Source organism: Lates calcarifer, linkage group LG15, assembly GCF_001640805.2.
Source record: "Lates calcarifer isolate ASB-BC8 linkage group LG15, TLL_Latcal_v3, whole genome shotgun sequence".
Taxonomy (NCBI): domain Eukaryota; kingdom Metazoa; phylum Chordata; class Actinopteri; family Centropomidae; genus Lates; species Lates calcarifer.
In genome coordinates, this window is record NC_066847.1 from 29,085,838 (window position 1) to 29,113,627 (window position 27,790).

The following is a 27,790-nucleotide window of genomic DNA, read 5'->3' on the forward strand; positions in this document are numbered from 1 at the left end:
TCTTGGTTCTATCCGGCCAGCATTTCCACCAATTTTGAACCATAGTAATCAATAATGCGTCATTAACGGAAGGCATTGCACAGTGCACAGGTGTAGCAAGATGGAGGATGGTATTTACTACCTGCAAGCATTTGTTCTGTTACTACAGATATTTGTCTGCAGACCACTGCATACTTTTTTCCCCTAATGATTTCTCACAGGTCTTCTTCATCCTTGTTTTTCCAACCTGTAGAGTATGACTGATGCCATCACGGTTTGCACCTGAAAACCTGCTGTATTTTGGCTCCAGCTGGGAACAGACATTTTGGGTTCTAAACCAATTTATTTTTGGCCGAAATGCTCTGAATGGTTCAAATTTAGGTGTGCGAAAGGAACCCGTTCCATGTTGGTGGTGAGGAGATAACTGAGAAGGTATTTCGTATTTATGTTTTGCCTATTTTACTCGGGTCACAATGTCCTTATATTTTGCAGTGGTTTGATAGTTTAGGGACTTAAAAAACACATAAGGCCTATTATAGTAGTGTATATATATATAAATATGAAATATATGAAAAAGCACACTGGGATGTACAGGTTTCAAAAACCACACCACTAAAAGTAGCACATTTTCACATTTCACCTCCATTGTACACAGAGCACTTCATAGACATTTTAGGGAAAAAAATAGAGAATGAAAACACCCACTATTAGTCTGTCCTGCTTCTTCTCTGAACAGAACAATGTCATACTTCTGTTGAGCAGAATATTAATGAGTGGAACACACATTCCAGTGATGAGACACTCTTTGCACTTTCAAGACTTGATTTAACCTAATAAAGCAGGTGTATTTTTACATAAAATCCTTGTCTGGTGGTTAAATTACATGTAAGAGGAAAATTAAAGACGTGAAGGAATGAGGGCCTGTTTGTGAGCAACTGTGATAAAGAGGGAGGGAGAGTCAGAGGACTGAATTATGAGAAGGTCAAAAGCAGAGAAAAGCGGGGGTGGGGTGGGACATTAAAAAGATTGTGTCCGTCTGGCTAATGGTTCTTTATGGCTCCCTCATGTCCTCAGATGGGCAGGATGACTGGCAGAGAGTGTGACCACTGGTAACTGTACATCACCTCTGTTTGCCCCCTTCAGCTGACGTCCCACTCAGCGAGACTGCCTGCCACGGTGAAGCGAACCACTAAAACACCATAAAACCAACAGACTAAACAGCCATTCATCATTACTGCGCACACATGAGCCGCATCACACACAGCAGTCTTAACTGTCCCACTCGGTGACTCAATGCACACATTAAAACTTCATCAAGTATTACCGATACAAAAAAGTCTGACCACTTAGACCTCAACCGCTGTTTGTAATGTCCAGAAATAAGGCAATCATGGGTGAAAATGGTTTTGTTGGTCACTTTTATTGAACTGGTGATGAACTGAACCAAGTGCAAAACAGTGTTGTGCTCCTTGAGAGACAAGTGTGGAAAAAAAGATGTAAAACAATGAGTAGGATGGATCCATCTTCACTGTGTTCCTAAAATCCACTTTCCTGACCTGCCCAGTTTGGAGTCTGGAAGAAAAGGGTAAGGAGAAAGTCAAATTACATCATTTGTGGATCACTGAAACCGATCAAAACAAAATTTTGATGTTGATTGTGGGAAATGTGAAAAAGTAACATACATGTGCAAGCAGTTAAGTGCTGATGTTTTCCTTGTCGGGAGTGCGTAATGTGTGTGCTCTGTTGGTGAGCGCTGGGTGGCTGTGAGAGCTGACAGGGACCCTAAGCAGCCAGTCCAGATGGTAGGCAGTAAATGTTCTCTATATGTAAGTGATTTGTAGCCTTGAGGACAGCAGGATGTAGTGGTGCTCTGTGAGTTGTTTGCAGCCTCTTTTGTCTAATTACAAAAACTCCTTAATGAGGGAGGCCTTTGCTTTTTTACAGGACAGAGTTATAGCAGCACTCCTGCTGCAAATATTCAAACAATAGGAAGGAGGGTAATTGAGCACATCAAAAGATAGCCACTCAAGAGCTACAGTTAAAAAGTGAACATTTAACATGTCTGTTAAATAACTCTGTGTCCTTGGTGCTGTGGCTGTCGAGTGAAAGAACCAATCCATCAATCTGCTTTGACAGGCATGCATGTCTTCATGGAGCGGCGATTTGTGTGAAGCAACAGCTCACAGCTCTGGCTTAGAGTATGTGTGATTATGACATTCTGTGTAGTTGTAGTACTTGAGCAGTGTACATACCAGTAAAATGCACAAGGTCAACATCAAAAACACACTTAAATGGGATGACTGGACCCTGAGCCAGACATCTGCAACAGGTCCTAAGTGCAGGGAACTCCGGGCTTTGAGTAATGTTCACCAAAAACCAGTGTGAGAGTCCACCTTATTTACGTTGCTGAGCTGAGTCACTGAGCTTAGGCCTCGTTTTATGGTTGTTTGGAATCTACCTTGTCATTAGGCCTTTGAAGAGCAATGGTGGGATGAAAGCCTTAGCTCTGTTAAACTTGCTCTTACTGGCTTATTTTGTGTAAAGAGAGCTTTTGTTGATGGTTGTTCATCAACATTCTTTAACCTTGTTCCTCTGAGCTGATCATTTGAGACACTTTGAACTGCCTGGAGTTCATGTTGACCTTCTAGCAGTCTGATCGGTAAAGGGAGGGACGGCTGCCTTTAGCTGGGAGTGGTGGTTTTTGTAATGTACATTCTGTATGTACAGTATGTGCGTTACCTCGTTCCTGTTGCTGTGGGCCTGCTTTTTCTCAATGTTCATTGCCAACATTTGGCTGCGGAATGAGAGGCTCTTGGTCTTCTCAATCACCTGCTGGTAAGGAGATATGGCATTGGCCCCCATGACCACATGGCCCTGGAAATATGGACAAAAATGTACAACACCAATAAGCCAATCAAATCTTGTCTTGCAGACACACCATCTTACAAACTCCAACCAGAGGTTGCACAGGTCCCATTCACATCTACTGTATGCACAACCAGATAATTCTATGTCATTCTGGGGACTGAGCTATGATTTGCTGATTACAGAGAACCATTGTGATCTGTATGCCAAAACATGCAGGTTCAACATAGAGCCTCACGAACGGGACCTAACAAGGGTGAGATATTGCTGTTGTGATGTCATTTTAGCAGTCTTTCCCCTTCAATTACAAAATCAGGACACAAATACTGCCTCTTTATCCTTCTGGGGATCCACAGGAAGAGCTTCTAAAATGGGTCTATGTGACAACGACAACCACTGCCAAATTACTAAGGTCTGTTTAAAAAGCTTTGATTAATTAGTTAAGTACTGAGCTGATTGATTTAAGAAGACAGAAGGTCTCACCAGTTTGGAGTCTATCTTGGCATCCAGCCTGGCGTTGCGGATAAGGTTCACGATCCATCTCTCAGCTTCTTCAGGCGTCATGTTCAGTTTGTCTGCCAGCATGCTGTTGAGGAAACAGAGAGACATGGGGCTCAAACCTAGGTCTGGGTAAGAGGCAACAGAAAGGGTAGTGAGGTCTTTCTCAGTGGTGTGCAAATCCTCTTGAAAATTAAAGGGAATACCCACAGATGCTTACAATGGCTGAGAGCTCAGTCTATAGCACACAATTCATGAAACTCAGGAATTATATTTTGAAGGACGATGAAATAAAAAAAAAAAACAACCTCTAAATAAGCAACACTATGTAGCTCTTGCTGAGCAGCAGTAACAGTGGCCTCTGCAGCAACAGGTGTTAACTACAGGACATTGGTGCATTGAATTCTGTTGGGCTCCAAGTCCAAGGGATCACGGGTACTGAAAACAGTCTACCTCTAGAAGCTAACGCTCTTCTACAGAAAACAAAGCCCAAAAAATTCATCAAAGGGGATGACAGATGAAAGAAAGAATATACAAGCTAGCTTCTTCAGTGTGTGATGTAGTGTCATGAAGCATTGTGCAGCAAGTGTTGCGTGCTTCTTGCAGGAGATTGTACCAGCTCAACCCAAGTCACATGGTACAAGAGCAGGTGTTCAGGGTGTGGAGTGGGAATGGAAGAGGTACCATTCTCCTTATTACAAGCCAGTGTACCATCAAAATGATTTTGAATAACTTATTTTAAGTTAAAATAGTTTCATAATGTTGCATAACAATTTTTCTCTGTAGATTCCAGAGCATGGTCATGGTCAGTTTTTGGATGGCAATGTTAGTTTGTCTCTCCACTACTTTACTGTCGAATGTCCTGCCATGAAATTATGTCTAGACATTCATGATTCCAAGAGGATGACTCTTACTGGCTTTGGTGATCCCCCAAAGTTTCCTCTAATACCACCACAGGCTGACACCAAATTTTGTACAGGCATTCGTGGTTTCCAGTAGATGTATCCCAATTACTTTTTGTCCTATACTTTTGTTGCTAATTAACAAATTTTAGCATGTTAACACGCCCAACAAATATGGCGATCATTGTAAATATTATAATATAGAAAAATACCAAAAAGAAATTTTACCATATAAACACACTAATCTGAAATAACAATTGTTTCTATTACTGGAGCATCTTGGTATCTTGGTCACTAGCAGAACAGGTGGGTAATCTTTTTTTTTCCCCAGTCACAGACATTCTCTGCAGTTGTTTACTAGTCTCTGGGTAAAATTAGAAGATTAGTGTTTTGCAAACTTGAATTAAACTAGGCTGCTGTCTGGAAACAATGTGTACTTAAAATATGTAATAGCACAGAAAAACTACTTAACACTACATTATGATGGATGTTGTACATTAGTTGCCAAATGACTAGTCACTATTTTCATTTGACAGTGTTAATGAATGGCCAACATATTGCACCTCAGGCAAAAGGTGTATAATGTGAAGCACACTCCAAAACACTTCTAATGGTCCTCTGCTAATGGAAGCTTGATTTACAGACTTGTATGAATAACTCAATTAGAAGTGCTAGGGCTGCCCCATGTTGTGAGCCTCTGTGGTTAGTTAACCTTTTATTTTTTTGTACCTCTGTCCAGGACAGACATCCTCGCCACCTGGCCACTTAAGCTTGTCATGACATGTTGGTTCAACCAGCAACTGTCCCTCAAAATAAAAACCAGGCTGGGGTCTGGGCTGCTCTTTGATACAGCTAGACATAGATGTGTCACAGCACAGGGAGGGGGGGTATGAGGGTGGCTGGCATTCTTTGATCCAAAGCTTTACCCAGTGCAGCTGGCTTCCCTTGTGGCTTTCAAAATAACTAGACCCCCTCGATATCCCCATCTAGACCCCGTTCCCCCCACATTTCCTGCCCCCTCCCTCCTGTCTGACCCCCACCACCCTCCACGCCTACCACATTTCATATAAGGGCCCCAATAAATATCCTCAACCCCTCTGTGCACTGCCCACAATTACTATAGCAACCCTACCTTAAAAGCAAGACCCCGACCCATCCCACCCCTGAAAAGTCTAACACAAATACTGTAGGCACAAATTTGTCATTGTGTGTCGTCTGTTTGTTTGTACAAAATAATAGGGGTTATAAGGCCTGTATAAAAACAATTTACTCTACTAATTATCACTTCCTGGTCCATTAATCACATTTTGTGAGACTCCTTCAGCTAGAATCTGCCAAGACCACACCACTTCTCACGCCACGGCTCTGCAAACAGATTGCGCCACCACCACCATTACTAATTTCAACTCTCGCTGTCAGACTCTGACTTTTTGAAGACATTCTTTTGGTGGAAAGTAATCTTATTTGGGATTTGTGATAATGTCTGTCTTACCTCAAGGCTCGAACAGGAAAAAAGTCTACCACTTTCTAACCCATGAATGTTGGTCAAATGGTGGCAAAACCACATAAAGAAGGGAAGTGAAATGATGTCAGTGTCTGGATGGGGCATTAAAAGCATAAACAACAAATAAAGAGCATTACCTCAGCATAATGAGCAAAATAGGGTTTGGTCGCCAAATGACAGTGCACATCTCTTAACACTTTCACCACAGTGAAGTGATGGAGGAGGTAGATAACGACTTAGAAAAACACCAGTTGTGAGCTGATTCATGTGTATTGCAGCAGCCCAAAGGAGGGAAAAGGGTAAAGAGATGATCAACCTGTCACTCACATCAACAAACTATTAACACTAGCTCTGGTGGACAGCTGATTACACTTCAGACCGTCAAAAATGTGGAGAAAATGACGCATGACAACAAAATTGCTCCTATGGATCATTATTGGGAACCTAACAAGTTCGGAAAAGCGTCGGCTATCTAATGACGTAAGTTTGGCCCATGATGGGTAACACATGTCAGCAATCACAGAGTGACACTTTTAACACCAAGGATTTCAGTCTGAAGTCCTGAATGCTGCTACAGCAAGTGGTGCATCGGTAATCATTGTACTTCATATTGACTGATGAAAAAAACATTTTGATTTGACTTGGTGTTATTTGGGCAAGAAACACCTTCCAATAAAATGAAATCAAACATGACTCAAACTGCTACGTCAAAAATTACCATAAGGTTGAATTAATACCCATCTCACACAGTGAACAAATGCTAGCTCCTACAAGCTTCACAAAAGGCTTCAGTCATGGATTGCATAATGATATATAGGTGTGTGTGAAGCCTATGCCTGGATGTTTCTCTAAAACAGTGTAAAAATTACAGGAAAAACAGTCAACCCCTGTTAAGACCATTGCTCCATCATACTCACTGACAATCAGAAAGACCCTTTATTTACCTAACAATCAAGTAATCCACAGCAAATTTGAATTAAATTTGTTATTGGTTCCGATTTTACCCATGTGATTAAGTGATTGCTGCACAGGGGTACTGGGTGTTTTGTTTGGCAATTCAGTAAAGTGGGGGCACATGTCAGTCAAGTCCAGGTCAGATATGATCATCAAAACAAACACGATCTGGTTTCCTCACCGGGGAGTTAAGCTAACCCCTAACCCCTCTAAACGTGATCTGTGCAGAATAACACAGGAACACAGAGTGCCCCAAAAGGCCCAGGGCCTTGGCCTGTACCAGTCAAAGTCCTCTAATCTAATTTATAAAAGAAAATCTGGCAATGTTTTCCTCCCAGGAAGGGCATTTGTATATCAGAGCAAGGTTACTTTATCTCATTGTCTGTGAGAGAGGTCGACAGCAGCTACCCCTACTTAAACCTCAGAGTGAAAAAAAAGGGCAAGAAGAAAAAGGGAGAAAAGAAGGGAGATTTGAGAGAGAGCAGGGAATGGGTCGGACTCTCAAACAACCTACACTATTGACATCCTTTGGCCCTTAAGCCAAGCAGACAGCCTCCATGACTGGTTTTATTTTACACAACCATGATCCCATTCCTTGGGGGAAAGGGGATCACTTTCATTTCGACCCTTTACTCACTCTGGCTCCTGAGCTTTCGACTTCAGGCTAGGGGACTCCGGTGGGTCTCAATACCTACCTCACACTTGAAGAGAGGGGTCAGGGATTGGGGTCTAACTCTCTTAGAGGAGGAAAGAGGATGGGGGATACTTCTCAAAAGTAGCCCCCTTCTTAACATGGCTGGCCTAAAATGAATGCATTGTTAAACACTAACATATGATAGTGTTTGGGAGACTCCAAGCCATTTGGAGCAACCTCGCTTTCGGCTTGGGGTAAAATTGATTTTTCAGGGAAACCAAAATGATCGTGTGGTCTTTTTAATGACTCAATTGTGAGGTGGAAAGATCCTCAGTGTTACATCCAAATACACAAGACACTCCTTCCAACTACCAGTGAGCTGTTGTGTACAAATACAATCTAGTGATTTGGGGGGGGGGGACCTGCCCAAATGATCACGTCTCAAGCATTTACTCAAAATGTCAAAGGACAAGTGTGCATTTGAGGTCAAAGCAGGGCCTTGCCACTGAAACATTCATGGAAGGACCAAGGAAATAAACCCTGTAAATCAAACAGGGAAAACAAAGCTAAATTGGAAACACACACTTGGGACACTGAAAAGTCTAGACAAAAGGATGTGTGTGTATGCAATTACGAGTTCAGGCTGAATCACATTTTCACTCCCTACAGTACATTTTACATAAGCCTTTATTGCATAAAATAACTCAATTACGCCAACTTCTGGTCTACTTTTGTGTCCCAAGCCGTGGGCAAAAGGCGAGTTAAATATCTGTGAAACCATCATAGCCAACAGCTGTAAAAATGTCCTCATTAAAAACAGCCATCAAATTCATTTGAGTCCACGCTTGGGTACGGAGGGCTTCTGGGCAGAGTACTAACGACATGGAATTTGGGTGTCTGTCAAAAATAGACATGTTCTGTCCATCGTCATAACACCACCAAAAATAAACATGGAAATCCCTGAAACTGCCTCCTGCTTTGGAAACCTCAACAAACAACGAGCCGAGGACACACAAAAAAGGTGAAAAGTAGAAAAATCACCGTTCAACTTCCTCTTTCAGTGTTACCACTAACCTTTGTGGTCCTTAACAAGTAAATGGATCCAATTGCAGTAAGTCTGCCAAAAAGAACCAGGACTCCTAATCAATTCCAGACAATCTGCAACTGGAGATTTCGACAGGGCCTGATCATGTTCCACGGTTCAACCTTGACTACAGACCTCCACGGCTCTATATAACAGTCAATGCAATCATTTTCGTGTCAACAGAAGTAATTCATTCCCTCCTTCCACTGAACATCATGTGTTCGTGGATCATATTTGAAATGCAGACCTTGCTTCAAATCTTCAGTATTCACAAAATGTGTGAGGGGCAGCATACGACTTTCTGAAAGCAGTGGGAAATTTGTACTATAAATTAGATAGGAACAGTGTAAACAACAAAATAACATATTCATTACCTGACATCAGAGATTAGATAATGCAACAAGCACAAATCCACCCTTACAAAGATGAGGATTATTGGGTGAGAGGGTTGAATGTTCTGTCTTTCTCTTTGCCACTCTCTAAAACTGATGTAAAGAGGCAGCCAAATCCGGTAATCTCTCTTAATTGCAGACAATTACTGTAATCTTTTTTTTCCTCTCCGCTAATGCTCACTATAATTAGCATTGACTAAATTTCTTGGTTTTGGGGAGGCATCCAAGGTCAATTTTATTTTAATGTAACTAAACTAAATTTTGAAACAGGAGTCAAAAGACCTACAGAACCCTCTGACCTCCACTGAAATGAGCCGAAATGTTCCTGTGCATTAGAGTAACTGGCAGCTTCTAAAGTTGTCTAAATCTTGACCTCTTCCTGGGAGAAAACTGCTGGTGCACTGCTGTTGGACAGGTGGTCTTAAAAGTTTAGTGATCAGAGCAACCTGTGGAGACCTGGAAGCAGTTAAACCTCACAATGCTTAATCCTCGAGATGTGTGCGGTCAGCAGGGCTGTGTGGGGACGGGGCAATAAACACTTATCTGTGAGGAAAATTCCACTAATCACAAAGCCCATGTTCTTACTTCCTGCTTACTGAATGCTCACAAAGTCTAGAGATAACAAATATTACTTCCTGTTAGTCTTGAGGGATGTCTGTCAGAAATCTGCTGTGCAATAAGTTCTGGATTTAAAAGCAACCGTAGCATCCCCATACACCAGTGAGACTACTACAACTGACTACTGACTGATCAAATGTTGGTTTCACTTAGTTTGGTTTGTGTTTAGTGACTAACCTGATGCTAATGCACTGGTGGATTCTGCAGAAGGTCTCAAAGATGAACAGGCGGGCATTCTCAATAAAGTCCTCCAGGCAAGCAACCAGGAAGAAGTCATTCACAAGAACCTACAAGACAGAAAACATGTTACTTAAAATCAAGGTAAATATTGCAGAGTTATTTGTCTGTTTATAGGGTTACTTAAAAGTTTCTCAAAGTTTGAGCTTTGAGTTAGGTGAAACAATTAAATACACACAGAAGTCAGAGCTTTTCTTACACTCATTAGAATAATCAAGCTTCAGACTGAATAGCAATGGAGAGTCATGAGAGCAGCATTACAACTTTCAATCTGTCTGCTTCTAGAAATTCATGTCTTATTCAATTAGGCAAAAAATCTATTCACTGAAACCAAAGTCCAATCACTTTTTGATATATTCAGAGTAAACAGGGCAGGGAGGACCATACTGGCTACATGTACTCAACCAAAAAGTTTATTTTGGCAAAAGTTTTAAAGATGAAAGTTCCCTCTGTAAGTCAGCGATCCCAGGCCATGCAAGGTGCTTAAACTCAGCCACAAATCTCTGAATTCTTTGGCCACCACATGAGACAGTACAGCAAGAACAGCGGCAAGAACAGAGTCAGCCACTGAGATGACCACACTGTCTGTGTCTTGTCATCAGTCATCTGGTCTGGTGGTTCAGTGTCAACTCTCCTGTGCAGGATCGCCAAATTTCACAGCTACAGTCATCCAACAGCAGCAGCACGACCAGTCCAAATAAACTCACAGATGAGAGCAAGTCTTTTCAGCCATCTATATACAGTATCACCTGTGCCTTGTTACCAGTGAGGAATATGGCCTTGCGTGGACTCTTTGACACTGCTGCATATGGCCGATTCATCTACTTCATCTACTGTAAATGTTCATGACCCAGCTATGGCCCCAGAGGTACCACTGTGTGAAATGTTCCCATTTCTCAGTGCTTGCTGCATTCCAACTCTCCAGTGAGCGCTATTTCACATCACAGACCTCCATCTTCAAAAGTCCTCTAAGAATTACCAGCTATTGGGTTTGCTTAAGCTCAGAAAGCTGCTATCTGCCCAGAGTTCTGCTTGAATAAAACCCAACTACATGGCGCTATCAGGCAATGCACATTTCAGCTATGACAACGCTTATCTAAGGCTGATAAACTTTGAAGAGTTAAGTACCCTAATTACTGTCATCTGGGATTCAGACCACAAAGCTTAAACAAATTCTGAAAGCGGCTTAAAGGGCTCTTTTATGCACAATCTGAGGGCCTGCCTATAGGTAGGCCTATACTTTTCATTCTTTGACATGCAAGCATTTAACATCTGACAGTGATTCCAGATTCAGGTGGAGTGGGAAAGAAACAAACAAAAAAAAAACAGCCTGAACAGGACAATTTAAACCAAGCTAAACTCCCCCTCTGGAAGCACTTGGCTCAAACTATTACACAGGGCACACAAAACTGAAGACAGAAGAGCTGAAAACAATACCCATATCTTGCCATTACAGCAATCAGTAAATAGATGGGTGCCACTCTTCTCAATGGCTCAAAATTGATGCATTACAAATGCTCATCAAGACGAGAGCCCATCCCAATGGGGTATCCGTTTACCTCAATCACTCCACAGTCTATGAGACATCCTTTTACCTCTGAAATAATGTGCTTTTTAAAGGCTTGTGTGTGAATTTCTGCAGGGGAAAAAAACCTGCACTACTGACTTCAAACAGGACCATTTTGGGAAATGTTTGCAGACCATCACAGGCCATGCATTAAAGGTGCTGTTAAACATTTTTGGAACCACCCACCTCGCTAGACCTGCCTGTGAACTGCACAGGGTCAATAGAAGGCTTTTGCTCCTACTGGACATGCTCTGATAAGACTGACAGGTAGACCAGTGTTTAAGGCACCTGGAATAACTTGGGCTCTGACCTCAGAGTTAGTTGGGATTGAGCATCTGTTTCAACCACAGAAGAGTCTCTGTAAACACAACCCCATGAGGCGAGGTCAAGACCAATCCAGGGAGTTCCTAAGAAGTGCATGCAAGTGTTTAACAAGGTCGGTGATTGAGGGTGTGTGTCATGTCTTAGCTGAAACAGGATACAGCGCTAATATTGTTGATAGTACATGTCATCATTTGGAGATGGCCCCTGGAGGCCTTTGCACAGGAAAAATCTCATTTTCCCTTGGAACATGCTGTGGATTTTTTCTGACCATGCACAGATTTTTTGAGGGTATAACTAAGCAAAAACAAATCTGCCCAGATGAGTTTGGTTATGACTTCCTCATTTCTTATTTGTTAAGTAGTGCTGAAGATGAAGACTCTTTGTATTAGCTTGAAAATAGGCTAAAATGAAACAGAACCTTCACTAAACCACTGACATGATTTATAAACATTTACTCCTGAGAAAGAATCATTTGATAGGACCAGATGTTTCTCATTTTGAAGGTTTATCGTCGAGAGGCAAAAGATGAAAAAGGGGCAAAACAACCCTTTTGCCTTTTATTCTTCTGTAGGTCCAAATTATCAAGTCATCTGGGAAAACCAAATTACAGCGTGTATGCAAAGAATGCACTAGAAGATCAAGTTATGAAAAATATACATATAGCACAACACCAGCTAGGACACCTGCTCTCTCTTCAAATCTGAATACTGTCTATTCGTTGTGTCCTCAGAGTCTGACCAGCACCTCATATTACGGTTTCCTGGGCTTGTCCCATCAATGCAACATATAATTTGCTATTAATTATTATTATGATTATGGTTATCTAGGTATTGCCTGCTTGATATTGTGTACGCCCTGTTGTTCCAACTGAAGTAAAACACTTGCATTGCAGTATCTTAAAAAATGCAAACAGCCATGGAAGCCTTTGAGATCAGCAGGCTCATCTACAAAAAAAACACTGAGGAATTTGTAGAAGGTGAAACATCAAAGTCTTTTAAGAATCTAAACTGTTTGTTGTACTGGCACCATGTCCCGCAAAATTAAACAGAGTTGACCTTTTAATCTTGCTACTGTTATATTATGTCTACCATATCTGATATAAAAGGGGCAGATAGAATATCAGAAATACCAGCATATGGATATGGAAAGGCTGCATCCACTGTGCACTATGAAAGTTGACCCCATATCCAACCAAACACTAATTCAGCTGCTTCAAACACTCTCAACCTCCCCGGTTGTTTGTTTTTAACACAAATTATTACTTAACAGTCGATGGATGCTCTCTGACTGAAGTTCTCCTGAGTGAGTGATCACTATATCTGCATTGTTTTTCAAAACAGACAGGACACATGGATCTAAAGAAGAGTAGATACTGACAAAAATACAGGATTTTTGATATTAAATCATATCAAAGGATTCACTGTGTGTTCAGCATTGTAGTCAACATACAAAGAGGACTTTTATAGTATACTACCCGTGTTCTATTCTCACATCAAGGACTACAGTTACATTTGGCTATTACAAACCCAAATTGAAATAAATGCTCTAAATGGCGGAGCTATGACAGCTCTCCCTCTGAAAACGAGTGTCTGCGCGCCTCTGTGGAGACTTCTACTTATAAAGCTTTTACTGTTAACTACTAGCCTGATGGGTCAATTATAGGCCATAGTAAAATCTGACTGCAGCCTGAGTCATACAGCGTCCAAGGAGACCTCTATATCTGACAGTATGATACAAGGCACAGACTATCACTGTTCTGTCTGAACTGGACCCACGCAGAACTCCAGCAAATAGAAAACGCTGTGTGAACAGGCAGAAGGTCAGATGGAGATCACATGATTACTAACCATGTTTACTACAATGCTCTGTGTGAAAGTTAAGGAGTCTGACCCACAAATCTTAGGTCCTCAGACGACCTCTGTATTGTCACGGAGAGGCACAATAAGCCAAGACCAACTCCTTCTCATAGTTTGGGAACAAAAGGTTGAAATGAATGTTGTTGAGGTTACCAAAGTGGTTACTCACCGACTCACACTCCCTGAGTTTCTTCTGAGCACTGTCAAAGTCAAAGTTCACATACAGGCACTCCACAAACTCAGTAATTGGATCTTTGTAGGTGTAAGATTCCTGAAAAAATGAAATACAATAACATCAATTACCAACTCCAAATAATCCATGTGTATCTATGGTGCTATAACTACTTCTTTTTTAAATAAAGCAAAGGTTTAGCTATGTTAAGACAAATACAACAGGAATATATTCACATAAATATATAGCAAGATGCAATTTGATACATGGTTTAACACAATTACTAAAATCCCATCCAGAGTGGTTTTGGAATCAGCATGTGTATATTTACTACAAAGAACCTAAATCCCAGTGCTGCTCATTGACTATGTAGTCAAAATGACCACCTGCTAGGCACAATAGCTAAACAAACATAACAGTTTACAAGGTCTTAAGCAAGAACACATTCTGAACTCTGAGCAGTAACAAATCATGCTTACAGAAAGAGTCCCAACCTGACCCGAGGCCACAAAGCAGAGCACATGTTTTAGTGATTACCCACAACCCAAAACGCTACTTAGAACACTGAGGTAGCTACTGTCATTGGTACATTGCATTCAGTCACTTCACTACCATTTATCACAAGTAATGGGTTTAAGGCTTCTCCAGCTTGGACCCAATCCTTAATATACACCCTGTGTTCTTAAGAGAAATGTTAGCAATACTATTGGGTTACATGGTCAGTTACTCATTCTTCAAAGCCTGTTTGGCCTATGAGGAATGACCTTATAACTATGTGAAAAGGAAAAGTCTGTTACCTGTTGTATGACCTTCACCAAATCCTTCAGAACCTGCCGGCGCTTGCGGACATCCTTGTTTGTGATGACCGCTGTGGTTAGGTAACGCAAGATGTGGGGGCACATAGTCTGGATAGCATTGAGATATCTGGAATGAGGCAGGGTAAAAGTAATCACTTATCAGAGCAAAGGCGTGATCTTTACAAGGACACATAATATAACATTTTGGCTGCTTACTGGGCCCCTGGCATTTAGCACAGAGAAAAGGCCTTTGCAGCTGAACAGGTAAATGTCCTAACAGGACTCTCACTGCTGGACATGGGTCCCAGATTTAAGCTGTCTCTTTCATTAGTGTCCTATGAGAGGGAGGAGGAAAAGGAAACCCTGACAAGAAGATATAGATCAGTGAGCAGGGACCTGCCCAGTAGCTGAAACCCAATCCATCAGGGACTGATGTTTCAACCACAGGTCAACTGGCTAAGGGCTGAACACAAGAGACAGGACGCTGTTACAGGCTGATTCTAATCCCACACCAACTCTGGAGACAGTGTTCTGTAAAAAAAAATAACGTGTAACGTCTACATACACATACACACACAAGCATACACTACTTTCCTCATCAACATGGCAACCAGTCAACATCAAGTGTATCACCAAAACCCATTATTGGCTTTGAAATATCTATCTTTGAACGTTATCCCCCCACTGACCAAATTAAATCAGAAAAGAGGAAGTGGAGTGGGCCCCCTCAGGTCTCCTAAAGCTGAGTCCAGAGGAACACATGGTGTTCAGAGAAAAAGTGCCGACAACAGTTTAATTAGCTGAAACAATTAAAGGGACAGGGGACCTGTGGCAGTTGTGATGTTGAGTCTAAAAACAGAAGTGGGCTGCTTGGCAAAGCCCTCGTCAGCCTGGTTTTAGGAACGCTCTCTCCCTCCCTCCCTTTGTAGTTGCTTGACTCCCGTGGAAGACCACAACGCTCCGTGCTGTGTTCCTGATTAACTTACACCTACTCACTCTCCAAGGGGGGCTCCAATAGCAAGCGATCTTGCATGAGTCACTGTACCATATCTGGGGGGCATTCACCCAACCCCACTTAGGGGACTTCATTTTTTTTAGTTGAGTTTTGAGGCAACAAACATCGCTGCACTGGTTTGCTGAAGATGCTACTGAGGCATGCAGCCAAGGAATCAAGTATGAGTTCAAATTTCCTCTGTTCAAGGGGGGGGCTGTGGGAGAGCACAGAAGAGGGACAGGGAAACAAGGTCCCATTTCACAGCTTGTCTGGAAAAGAAAATAATGTTGAACAGCTGAACGAGTAATATCGACAATCAAGTGACACGGCGCGTATTATTGCACTGGTATTCCGCCAGTTTGCACCTGTATCAAACAAAGTTACAGAGCATTATTTGCTCTGAGGTCAGTGCAGTCTGTCAATAATACACAAACAAGGCTTAGGACCAACATCTGCTGACTGCAGGGGTAACGGAGGTCAAATGTGGAGCTGAAGGCCAGCCGCTGGTCACCGACTTCAGCCAAAGGAAGTGCTGGTCAAGAGATGGGAAACGAGAGCCAAGCCAAGCCTCAGTGGGGAAAACATGAGGTTTCTAGACTGTGAAACTGCAAAGCACACAAAACTACCTCAGTTTATCCACACAGATGGTTGGGTGAGCTTTTCATGAGTAATTATTGGGCAGGCCTCCTTAATCATCCACAATAAAATTAAAAACTGAGTAAAATTCAGGGAACCAGACATTTGAGTGTGCTGTGTTGTGGTCGCCTGTCATACTGTCTGTGGAGCCCAATCATCTGTACAATTATACAAGCCTGCAATCAGAACAGGGGGAGGGAGCAAAGACATCAAAATAGGTGGTGTGCAAATTTTAACACAGTGTATAAAGTTTCCGATCTGCAATACACATGGCCTCGTTCTTGACTTGGAGAGTAAACAGACCACACGAAAACACACACTTCTGAAACCACTTTAAAAATACCAGTAGGGTTCATGAAGAAGCCCACCACCCAAAAATGTGTTATTAAAGCAAATGGTTTTCTCTAAATCAAGTTTGTGCTATAAAATGCCTGAACTTTTCTCCACATCTTTTTAGGATCAAGAATTATTTTGGAGATACAATGCAATAGTCAGTCCAATGACTTTAACCGCACACATAATGTACCTATCACACGGCACATTAGGGAAAAAAAAACAAACAAAACACAAATGGTCACAATATAACAAGACAACAAGAGATTTAAAAAAAATAACCAAAAAAAAAACAAAAACCGTAACAACTTTTATCAAAATAAGTTAAGTAAATATTTACCATAATGAGCCACTATATGCCCATTTAAGTGTACTAAATGAGTTGACTAAAGTTCCTGCTGCCCTTGATTAGTAGGGATTAATCTTCTCTTTAAGACTCCTCTTAGGTGTTCCCTCAGGAGTTTTCAATTACCTGGGTGTAAAAGAATGAGTGAATAATAATATTGTATAATAAATGTACTTACTGTGGCTGATACAGAAAGAGCTCAATGATATTGTCTCTGCCCTTGGGGTGGTTGAAGAAGACAAAGAGAGACCAGTGAATGAGCCATGTTCTCTGCTGGAGAGACTGGAGAGGGGAGCTGACAGACTGGATGGGACGAAGACAGAAATCCAGGCAGGCAGGAGGGAGGAAAGGAGCCAAAAGAAGCCAAGAAGAGATAAACATACAAGAAAGAAAAAAAAATTAAATGTAAATGCATAATGGAGACACTTACGGTACATAGAGGCAGTTCTTTTCTCCAACAAGGTACAAGAAAAAAAAGGCATTAAGTGTGCTTGCCTCCTAAATGGCCATCAATCAAACACAGAGAACCACTTCATACTCAAATCCAAGTTCCTAAGTAGTCAGATGAGTGCGTGTGGGTAAGGAATAAAATGCCACAGCAGAGCTGTACTGAAAGTGAAATGTCAATATGGAAGTCTATGTAAGGGAATCTAGATGAGGTATCAAATTCTGAGAAGTGGGGCATTTACGTTGTTATCGATAGTCTCCCTCAGGCGGGTGAGGTCCTCCATAGCTGCCTCCCAGTTCTGCATCAGGATCTCAGAGGCCAGTTTGCCCCACAGAGAGTTCAGGGCATTCCTGTCTGTAGATGGGACCTTGTGAACAGACAACACAGGACATTTGCTTAAAATATTACAAAGTATGAAACAGCAATTTTTTCACATTACTTGACAGACAAATGCTGATTAAGAGTCTCCTTATGTTGGTTGGCAAACCATTCAGTAACATCTGCCTCCATACACAGTGAGACCAGGCTTGCCACTACTTGCTTGGCTTCAGTGGCCCTGCTGCACGGTGCAGTCACTTTTCTTATTTATACTGGATAAACTGATTAAATTATGTCATCCTTAGGGAATGGGGCTTGAAAGAAAAAGAGAAATGGATCACGAAAGACTGTTTAGCTTTTTATAAAACCAAATTTGCTGCACTTCTAGATACGACAACCACTGCATTGCAGATGACCATACAGTTTGATATTTTAAAATTACCACATCAAGTAAAGGCATGTTTGGAGCATGTGTGTCACTGTGCTGTCAGAACAATTTGCAAGAGCTAAATCATTTTAATAGCAGTGGAGCTTACTTGATTGTGTAATGCTGAAAGTCCTCAAATCTAATTGCATATCAGCAATGATAGACTTATAATCAATGCCAATTATAATTGGGCCTAGTTACAGCAAACATTTCAAATGTCATTTAACTTGTCTGCAGTTTAGAAAAATCCAGCGATTTAGTGTTATGGTTCCATAATGGCCAAAACTGATGCAGCACAGTTCCAGATATTCTGACTTTTATTCTGTAGTATGAAACAGAAGATAGGATCATGATGCCAAAGTCTGTCTTTGAAACTGTTTGCCATACCATTCCATAGCAGTCGTCAAATCTACCTTCATTCCACACTTGAAAAGCCAAAATTGTCTCTGACTGCAATTCAATGAAAAAATGAACCACACAACCAAACTGAAAGTATAACAATCAATATACAGGAAGGGATGGACACACCTAGCATCCATTAGGCAGTGGCAAGAGTCATTGTCTGACTCTGCACTGACCAAACACCATAACATTTATGAGAAAAATTTTTTTGGATATACTGTATGGATGTACTGTGTTTAACATTGCTACTAGAAGATTTTCAAATGCTTGTAAACTGACTACCTGTGGGTTTTTGAAGTGCTGATCAAATTATCTATCTGTGTATTTTATTGGACAAATATTAAACCATACATTAATACATTCAGTATGAGATAGAAGAAGAATCACCAGGGAGTGTTCTGTCCAGGCTGTCAAGCTCTTAAACACATCAGTTAACAGCTGACCAGCCAAATAATAATGAATAAAATGTACATTAAATGTAGCTAGCGACATTTGTTTTGTTAACATTTTTTGCAAACTTAACCCCACTTGTCGTGAGAATGATAACTGCAATAATCTCCTTCCATTAACTTCAGTAACTCTGGACAACTCTGTCGTTATCATAAGGTAATTAGGCTGAAATATGAACTGACACTAACAAGACACATCTTTGTGAGGATAATCACTCTGAAAAATGTAGCAGGCTACTGTTTCTGATTTCCAGAACACGCTAAAACAAACAAAAAAGAAACAGGTAATGAAACACAGGTTGAGAATGCCTCTGAACTTCAGCAGCCCAATCACTCTGTAGTGGACATTGGACTACACCCTAGGGCTCATGGGAAACTCTGTGCCACAGTAGTTCATGATAACACCAAACACCAGACGCAGTGACATGAGTCAAGCAGGAAGTCAGGGTGGGTGTCTGCTGAGCGGCCAGAGAAACCTAGATGCTAACCACACACCCCCGTACACCGACGGACAGCCGCTCAAGTGGACTGTGAGACACGACAGATGTACGAGTAGAGGAAACACCAAAAAAAGAACAGGTTTCCGCTGGAACCCCACAAATTGGTGAGATTATTCAGATATAAAGGTTTATTCTTTTTAACTTGGCAAAGGCCAGTTACACTCTGATAACATTTCAACTGCTATAATATGAGATGATGGCAGGTAAGGGGAAAATGTTTAGAAAATCTCTTGTGGTATTCCCCCAGAGGAGAACACAGTAAGACAGTGTGTTCATCCATCCAGTCAGAGCAGAGGAGTTTCTTTGATCATGGAGTACTACTCAGGTCGATAATGAATGGTATTTTTTTTTTAAAGTGGGCAAAAGAGACATCAGTATTGTAACATTTAGAAAAAAATGGCAATCCTGCCAGGATAAAGATCAGTGTTTCATCTGCTAAAGTGTTTTGTTTTGTTTGTTATTTTTTCCCTCTCTTGGAAGTCCCTGCCTGCTACATTTGGCTGACCTCCAGGTCATTATGGCAGCTTTCTACACACACACAGTCTGGCTTTCACTAGTGGCCACGCTAGAAAAGTTTCAATACCTGGGTTTTTCCAGCAGTTACCTTAAGTTTCCATTGGTTTGTGAAATGGGCACATTTCGCTGACTGACCAGCAACAATAAATTTACTGTGCTGGGGATCCGACGGGATACTCAATCTTTATTCTTAACATTCAATCCCTGCATTAAGTGATGATATGAATAAGTTGCTCTTTTCGGGCTAGGCCACACTGTAACAAGACCTGAGGCATGGATTTTGCAAGGCTGGCTTCCTTCGTTTAATTGACTGGCTTTCCCACGTTAAATGACTTTATGGAGCCTCACCTCTCCCATACGGGGGGAGGGACACAGACAAGGGGCCTGTGAGGATGGGAGGTCCACAAAACACCGAAAAGAGGGGAGGGGGAGAGCAGTACACAGACTTCCACTAATGAAATCCATTTCTACCTTTCCCCCCCCCCAATCTAAAAAGCCTCTTGCATTGTCAAGAGTAAGCAACAGATATCTAGTTACAGACCCCAATCTGGCTGGAACTTAAAATGAGGGGTCTAACATTTTGAGGGGTAAAAACAAAAAAAAACTCTAGGCTGGACTTCGGACAACATACCTCAATTAGAGCAATTTTGGTTTATTTAGACTGAGTTGCAAAGCCATAAACAACTGTTGCTGGAACAGTGAGACATATCCGTTGCAAGCTTTTGAAGCTTTTTCTTTAATGCTTTTTTTTTCAAGGGAGGGAGTGAAGTGGAAAGCTTGGGTGAATTACTTGTCATCTTGTCTCGGATGCAACTCTTCCTTCTACAGATTTGAGCAGATCAGTGAAAAAGCCATCAAATGAAGTACCCAACTGCTTTGGGTTAAGAGGGTTGTTTGTAGCAAAGAAGGTTCATCACTGCACAGAGCTACTGCCAAGTTTTTCAGGAGGGGACACTCCAGCATAGTGAATGTGCATGACTAGCCAGAGTCACTGACATCCGAAAGACAAGAGGCAACACAGTGCAGTATCAAATGCCAATTAGAATAGGAACAAAAGATGGTCTTAATGTTTTTCACTCTAATGAACAGACAAAATGTTGATCTTATTCTTGCCCATTCTTTCAGGGCTGGTTTTGGCATGAGTCCTGGCTTTACCACAATGCTAAATGTTGAACCAAAGGCAAACAAAAGCAAGAGGACAAGTGAGTGACACTTGGAAACCACTGACTATGCAGGCTGGTTCCACTGGTCATTATAGGACATTCAGTTGAGTTGAACTTACTAACACTTGATGCAAGATTACACCAAAAGAGTCAAAAAATTGCTAAATTTCCACTGGAAATTTGTTTTTAGTCCAAATGGAGCAGTAACCTAAGCCAACATGAGGTTAGATACAGGCTTGAAGATACTTTGCATATGGTCTTGAAGGAAGCCGAAGAGTGGGTGCTGCTGATTGCATAGATGATGATGGAATCAGCTTGGACACAGGTCTCATAGTTGCTGGTGAAACTCTATTGTTGTGATAGTTAATGTATGAAAACTTTACTTTTCTCCCCAGGTTATTGCTTGTAGCGTTTTTAGTTGTGTGTTTCTTTCAGTTCATTCTGTCAAGATCCACAGAATCTAGTGACTGGATATCATATATCAATTCTGAATATCACTGACTAAGTCCTCATTATATTACGTCATTAGCAGGGAAGTGCAGAGCTTCAAACTGACTGAAAGCAAGCCATAGGATCTAGTCAACGATGCATCAGCACCTGCAAAAACATCTTGTGTTGAAGCACCTTAAACCTAACCAGTAGTTGTTTCTCGATATGTCCACTTCTGCAGTGATTTCCTCCTCTCTACAACACCAATAATTGAACAGTCAATCATTAATCACTTCAAGAATCAAGAATCACAACTCATTTTACACAATTAAAACATCACATTATTTAAAATGAAACGCCTCCACAATGACTCAAAGTTTGTTTTTGACTGAGGCCACTGAAAGGTTTTCAAGCCATTTGAGAAGCTGCAGTCCTTGAAGTTGAGCTGCACCTAGCCCACTGACCGCCTCATTCATCTTTCACTCATTTCTGAAGGCAAAAGGAAAGAAGCCACAAACTCCAGAACCCAGGCAACAAGTCACTTTGTTTATAGAGGAAATAGGGAGTGTGCATGGGCACTAACAATAATTCTGCCAGCGCTCTGTGAACTGTAATTATCTTCCTCTGCAAAACATACTTTGGCACTATGTGATTAAAAAAAAAAAAACATTTACCTTGAAAATTATTTAATCAGACTCTTTGCATTGTATAAATTTGTCTTTTTCTTCCAGCTCATTATTCTATTTCAGGAGAGAACAAGCTGCTCCCTATCATATGCAGACACCATCCAAGAGACACCATGCAAAATGTGAGGAACCCTCTTCCTGCTAACTAAGAGATGCCTTGCATAACTAAGCACACCATAAGCTCAGAAGTCGTGACAAGGGACTCTTGGCCACAGCACTCAAATCAATAAAGTGTCTACTGAGGCCCGCCCCTTGAGAAGACTACAGACAGATTATGCAGTCCGCCACTGATCACTTGGCCCAGTAAAAGATCCTACTCAAGTCCTAGAGCAGCAGTCTCCTCCTAATACAGAAGACGTGCAGCGAATTGAATAGGCAATGACGTAAGCTTTTCACATTCAATTACTTCTAAGTGTTCTTTTCCTCTCCTATGCAAGCATTGGCCTTTTGAGGAATTAAAGCAATCTGGCAAACATAATGTGATGTTCAATTTTAATATGTCAGAGAAATGCCTTAAGCCAGTATATAAATGAGGACAGTAAAACACTAGAGACACTCTGTTAAGTGAGGTGAGGTGTACAGTTATCAGCAAACATCACTGTCAGTGTTAACTGGTGTTAAACGTGCGTGATAAAATTTGAAAACTTACCAAGACACGGAAGAAGTAGAGGTACTCTGCAGCACCAGAGTAGTTTCCACACTCATACTGGAACTTGGCATATCTGTACAGCGTATCCAAGTACTCCTGACGAAACTTCAAGAGAAATACAAGTGTATCGATATCACAAACAGAGAAAATGTGAAGCATTGTCAGACCAAGTTAAATAATACGTGAGCACATTTTCAATTGAAACATTGTGCTTACACTGTAATTCTATGCAGCTCTAGTGCCTAACAAAATTCCAGTTCTGTGTCATATTTATTGGTGTTTCATCAAGGTTATGGTGTTGTACTTTTTTAATCATGACAAAAGAATAACTTCTCCAACATTTTGGCTTAACTAAATATATTTTAGATCACCATAACTAAATTGCAAATCTAATTTTAATTTCATATTTATTGGTAGTAGTAACATAGTTTCCTGCTGTGGTGGCACACCACTGCTATATCACATCAGTGGTATTTTGCCATGGCAAGAGGATATTTCACTTTTGTAACAAATCTGCCAGGAAGTGGTCATGTGAACTAAATTAGCAATGCATATGTAGATATAGGGCTATCATTTCAAGCCTACTTGTCTTCCTATATTTATCTGTACTTCCTGCTGTCCAGTATCTCAGAGCAGTGCGCGCTGACGTCAGGATCATTCACTATGGTTCAGTATAACTGTGACAGGCAGTGGGTGCTCCGAGCCGCCCAAGCCTTTCCCACAGCAGGCTGTGGGGCCCTGAGCCTGGGCTGTGTGGAGGTGCACTGAGGACAGCATGCAGGTCAGCGGGATACCGGAGTGGGAGGGGACCGATGGAGGGGAGGGTAAGAAGCCAAACATCACGGTAAATATAGAACCTCCGGCATTCTTGCGGCTCTATCCACGAGTCCCGAGCTACTCCGTTTATTCTTAACAATTCACCACAGAATGTAAATGTCCGCAGAATTTGTGCAAGCCATACAAACCCTGAAAATGAGTTAAGGGTTTTGGGAAGTAATTCTGCATTTCCCTGCTCAGCCTGCCCCTCCCACTTCGCCCCTAAAACAACCATGGGTTCACACAAGAGCCATGGGAAATGCAGTGAAGAAGTGAGATGTCAGCAAATCAGGGCAACTTACGTTATGTTTTTCTGCCAAATAGTCAAAGAGCATTCGTCCATCTCTGCAAAAAAAAAAAAAAAGAAGAAGAAGAAAAAAACAAGACAGTTCCTGTAGTTAGAGGCCATTTAACTTGAGTCGCCGTTTGGCTGACATCCTGGTGTTTGGAGCCCCATTCAGGTATATTTTTCCACTTCTGGTCTAAATCAAGAGCCGTACATAAATGAAGACCATTTCACTTTTAAAACAGTGTGATGGGCTGTTTATTACATTTGGTTTGGCTACTACAAATCTATGCTAGCCATGTCTAACAAATTATGTCTGGTGAATAAAGCGAATACTGATTTCTCAGCACAGCCTCTGAGTCTCTATGGCTTTGTCAAAATAAAGGAATGCACTGGCTCTTCTAAACTGTTCTATCCCAACTGCATTTTACAACTCTGCCTGCGACCTAAAATCTTGGTATTTATGTAGACACCACACAGAAACTATGTGTCATTTTAGGAGTATGTGCACTTTTAAAATGAGAATGTAAGAGTGCATTTGCTGGCACATATGTGGTGGGTGTTAAGTGAATTTCATTTAGTCTGAGATAGGATTCTCCACTGCTTATAGAAGGGTTGTCTCCTGCTTAGAGGCTAATAAAGGACAGACTCTATTAGCTCCTGGGCGACTTCCCTGTAGTGTGGTGGTCAGCCTGCTGTGTATTATAGGAACACTGATCCTTATAATATGAGCCACTCAACTGCCATTCATGTCAGTACCATTTTTTTTTTTAACTTATAAATCAACAATGCATGTTCTTGCACAGATATACAATGAATAAGAGAACAACATCTGCCCCATGATACAAAATATAATTTTGTATCACATTTCACTTTTCACTTGTTATGAGATTTAGATGAGAGCCAGCTGCTGATATGTACAACAACTGACAACTGTTCATGAAAAAGTCTGCACAGCATTACTGCCACCTTCTGCACTGAAAAAGTCAAGGAGCCATCCACAGTATGTTGACTGAAAAACCCAAAAGTGGTTTCTTTGCTTTAACAACTCCAAACAAATGAGAAGATAAATCGTAGATCACCCTAATGGTTATCATTACCCACAGAGTGTATCTAATAATGACAGACTGTTTATATATATGATAATAACATGATTTACTATGATGGTTGGGCTTGTTTTTCTGGCTTTGATAGTAGTCCAAATAAAGCCCAGTAAGGCATATCAGCCTATTAGCTAACCATTCAATAAAAGTAAAAGGACCAGTAGGTTCAAATACCCTGTAAAATGCTTTGTAGATCTCTTTGTTTCAATTGCAATGGACAGGGCATTGGGGTTCAAATATCAATTCATTTCTCATTTCCACCACTGGATGATCCTCTAATCCAGACACAATGTTAAAAACAAGCAACTGCATCAAGCATAATTTAGGCCATAATGGTGGAATAAAACTGTTGCATGTCCCGTTGGCCTTTGAGAGAATTCTTCATTGACCCCAGATGAGTTTCCTATTGTTTTACAAATCCAATGGCATGACGGAAAAATAATGTATAACTTAAGACAGACACGATTCCTCATCCAAAAGGAAGATTTCCTCCTAACTCCATACTGACAGCAAACTAACAATAACATAGACATGTGCTAAGTCAATGTTGCCATTATCAGGCTTCAAATCTCACATAACAGTTCCTACAAATCTGTGGCTTAAATAAACAACTGTCTACAGCCCAACTAAAACAATACAATGAAACCGTACATACTGAAAAGAGATGAAAACGGAAAGTGCTTTTGATTAACTATACACTCTCTCGCCAAGAAACAAAGGAAAGGATAAAGACTGAATATGACCAAACTATTTTAATCACTGTAGACGACAAAACAGTCTTAATAAAGTTAACCACAACATCTTGCGTCTGTCTCTTTTTACTTCTGTCTTTGCTGACTTTGCTCTGCGAAATACATTTTTTCATTTAAAATACAATTCCATGGACTCTACAAAATCCCTTTGCAATACTGCTGTGCAGTCTGCTGTTTCAAATAACAGGTTTTTACTAATCCTAGAATCACAGCAAGTAAGCCCAGCAATAAATTTTACATCCTCACTGAGACTAATCAAGTCCTACATCAAATAAGGATTTTGGATAATCATTAAATAATGAGGGAATAAAGAAATAACAGGCTTTACCTGGTGGACTGCATCTGCCTGGTTGTCTCAGGGTCCTCGAACATTTTCACAATGGGCTCGGTCTCTGACTGCAGCTGCTTAAGCTGGGCCACAACCTCTGTCCTCTTCTCCCTCAGAGCTGACACAGGGAGAATAAAGAAAATCATTAGCTACAGCAACAACATAAACCAACATGTTCAGGGTCTACCTCCCAGCACTGAAAATGCTGTAAAACAAAGTTTACTGCTAAATCAATTCTGAATGGAGTAAGTGATGTAGAGCAGCAGCCCTTTATGATGTCTATCAAGCAATATTAATATCTCCCTTGGTTTTGTGTGTGTTGGTGCTGGAGAGATAGGGATGAGGAGTGTGTATGCACCAAGCGTCAACACTTACTATGGGGAATTTCCTTTTCAGGAAAAAGGCTTCTGTACACATCCATGGCAAAGTCCACCATGTTTGTGTCACTGAGGAGGTCCAGTTTTCCATGAAGCAGCTCCTGCTCATTGTAGATCTAAGAAACAAAGTCAATAATAAAAAATAGTGGTGAGGGGATGTTTTAGTACAATATCATCATTTGACCAGGAGGCTCTGACTAGACTGGTGCATGGTGTTTCTGATTAAATAATTTTACAAAGCACATGAGTATAATGTGTTTAGCCCATTGACTACATTCATTACGTTTGATGGTGCCTTAACTCCCCAGACCCTGGTGATCATATGAATTGTATCAGTCTTCAAAAGCTAAAAATAAATGTATTAATTAATAGCGTTATAATGTTACCGTATACACAACATTTGTACTGAACAAACATGCTGGCTGTGGTTCGTGGTAGTATTACAACGTTCAGCTTAACTTATGCAATAACATAACATTGTTAGGCAGTGAACTAGTGAAATAGTGAAATGTTCTGAACAGTGAACACTAGTATTTTCTAGCTGCTTAAGCTGTTGTCTGAATACACACACACACACACATTTTATATATATATATATATCTATATATATATATATAGATAGATATATATATATAGATATATAGTGCGTGTGTGTGTGTGTACAAAAGCTAACCACATTTTTAATGCATTAGCATTGCGTGAGAGAGCCGTGAGAGGATTTCATTGCCCTGAATGTCCCCATTGCATGACTACACTGCTGACCAGCAGTATAGTAACGTGTATGAGAGCATCGCCCAACAACTGTGCACAACTTAGTACTCCAGGTTTAAGAAACGCGTGCTCCTACAATCATCTGAGCCTGAAGCACCGCGTGGCTCCCTCACAAGCAAAAAGCTTATCACAATAAAAAGCACAACTTCCGGTATAGTATTTTCAAATGTAAATGTCAACTGAAATCTTTTATTGTCATGATACGGTACGCAATTCTTCATCCCGTTGTACTTTTATAATGTTTACTTGTGTTTTACTGCATACACCGATCTGATCGCTCAAGTGTATTCTTAATTTCGTTAGTTTGTTTTCCATGACAGTTTCTTTCAGGCAAAGATGATGTGTTTGTCCGCTTTTATTTTGAATACAGCAAGCGACATTTCCGGCTTCACTCCGGCTAAATGTGGTTTCTTTAAACAGCAGCAGAAAATGTGACTAACTCCTCAGCCTACATGGCTTTTAAAACAGTTTTAAAAGCCAAAAATGGCTTCCAAAATCAACAAAAAATATACCATGGTGTTTAATGTTAATAAATTTCGTACCTCTTTGACCGACAGGAACTCCAGCAGAGGAAAAACGAGATGACGGTCTAAAAAGTGGGCAATTTTGGTGGTGAGGTCGTATTCCGCCATCTTTGCTCCAAGGAAAGGGAAGCGGAAGTATGACGCAGTTGTGTAC

At 41.0% G+C, this 27,790-nt stretch overlaps 1 protein-coding gene across 1 annotated transcript; it reads right to left on the reverse strand.

Annotated features, from left to right (window-relative positions):
• Positions 1–1,380: 1,380 nt before the first annotated feature.
• On the reverse strand, positions 1,381–27,790 carry eif3ea (eukaryotic translation initiation factor 3, subunit E, a). Its single transcript, XM_018683189.2, has 13 exons — positions 27,655–27,790; positions 26,340–26,457; positions 25,965–26,082; positions 23,798–23,840; positions 22,680–22,784; positions 17,382–17,507; positions 16,871–16,995; positions 14,384–14,510; positions 13,584–13,685; positions 9,608–9,717; positions 3,328–3,430; positions 2,719–2,853; positions 1,381–1,551 (listed from the first exon to the last, which is right to left on the reverse strand). Exons 1-13 carry the CDS (start codon positions 27,742–27,744, stop codon positions 1,516–1,518), a joined length of 1,338 nt encoding a protein of 445 aa, XP_018538705.1. The 5' UTR covers positions 27,745–27,790; the 3' UTR covers positions 1,381–1,515.

Coding starts and splice junctions, on each gene's coding strand:
- eif3ea (XM_018683189.2), bottom strand. CDS start 27,744: ATGGCGGAATACGACCTCACCACCAAAATTGCCCACTTTTTAGACCGT. Junction 23,841..25,964: donor AGGCAGATGCAGTCCACCAG/GTAAAGCCTGTT, acceptor TTTTTTTTGCAG/AGATGGACGAATGCTCTTTG. Junction 9,718..13,583: donor AACTCAGGGAGTGTGAGTCG/GTGAGTAACCAC, acceptor TCTGTCTTGTAG/GTTCTTGTGAATGACTTCTT.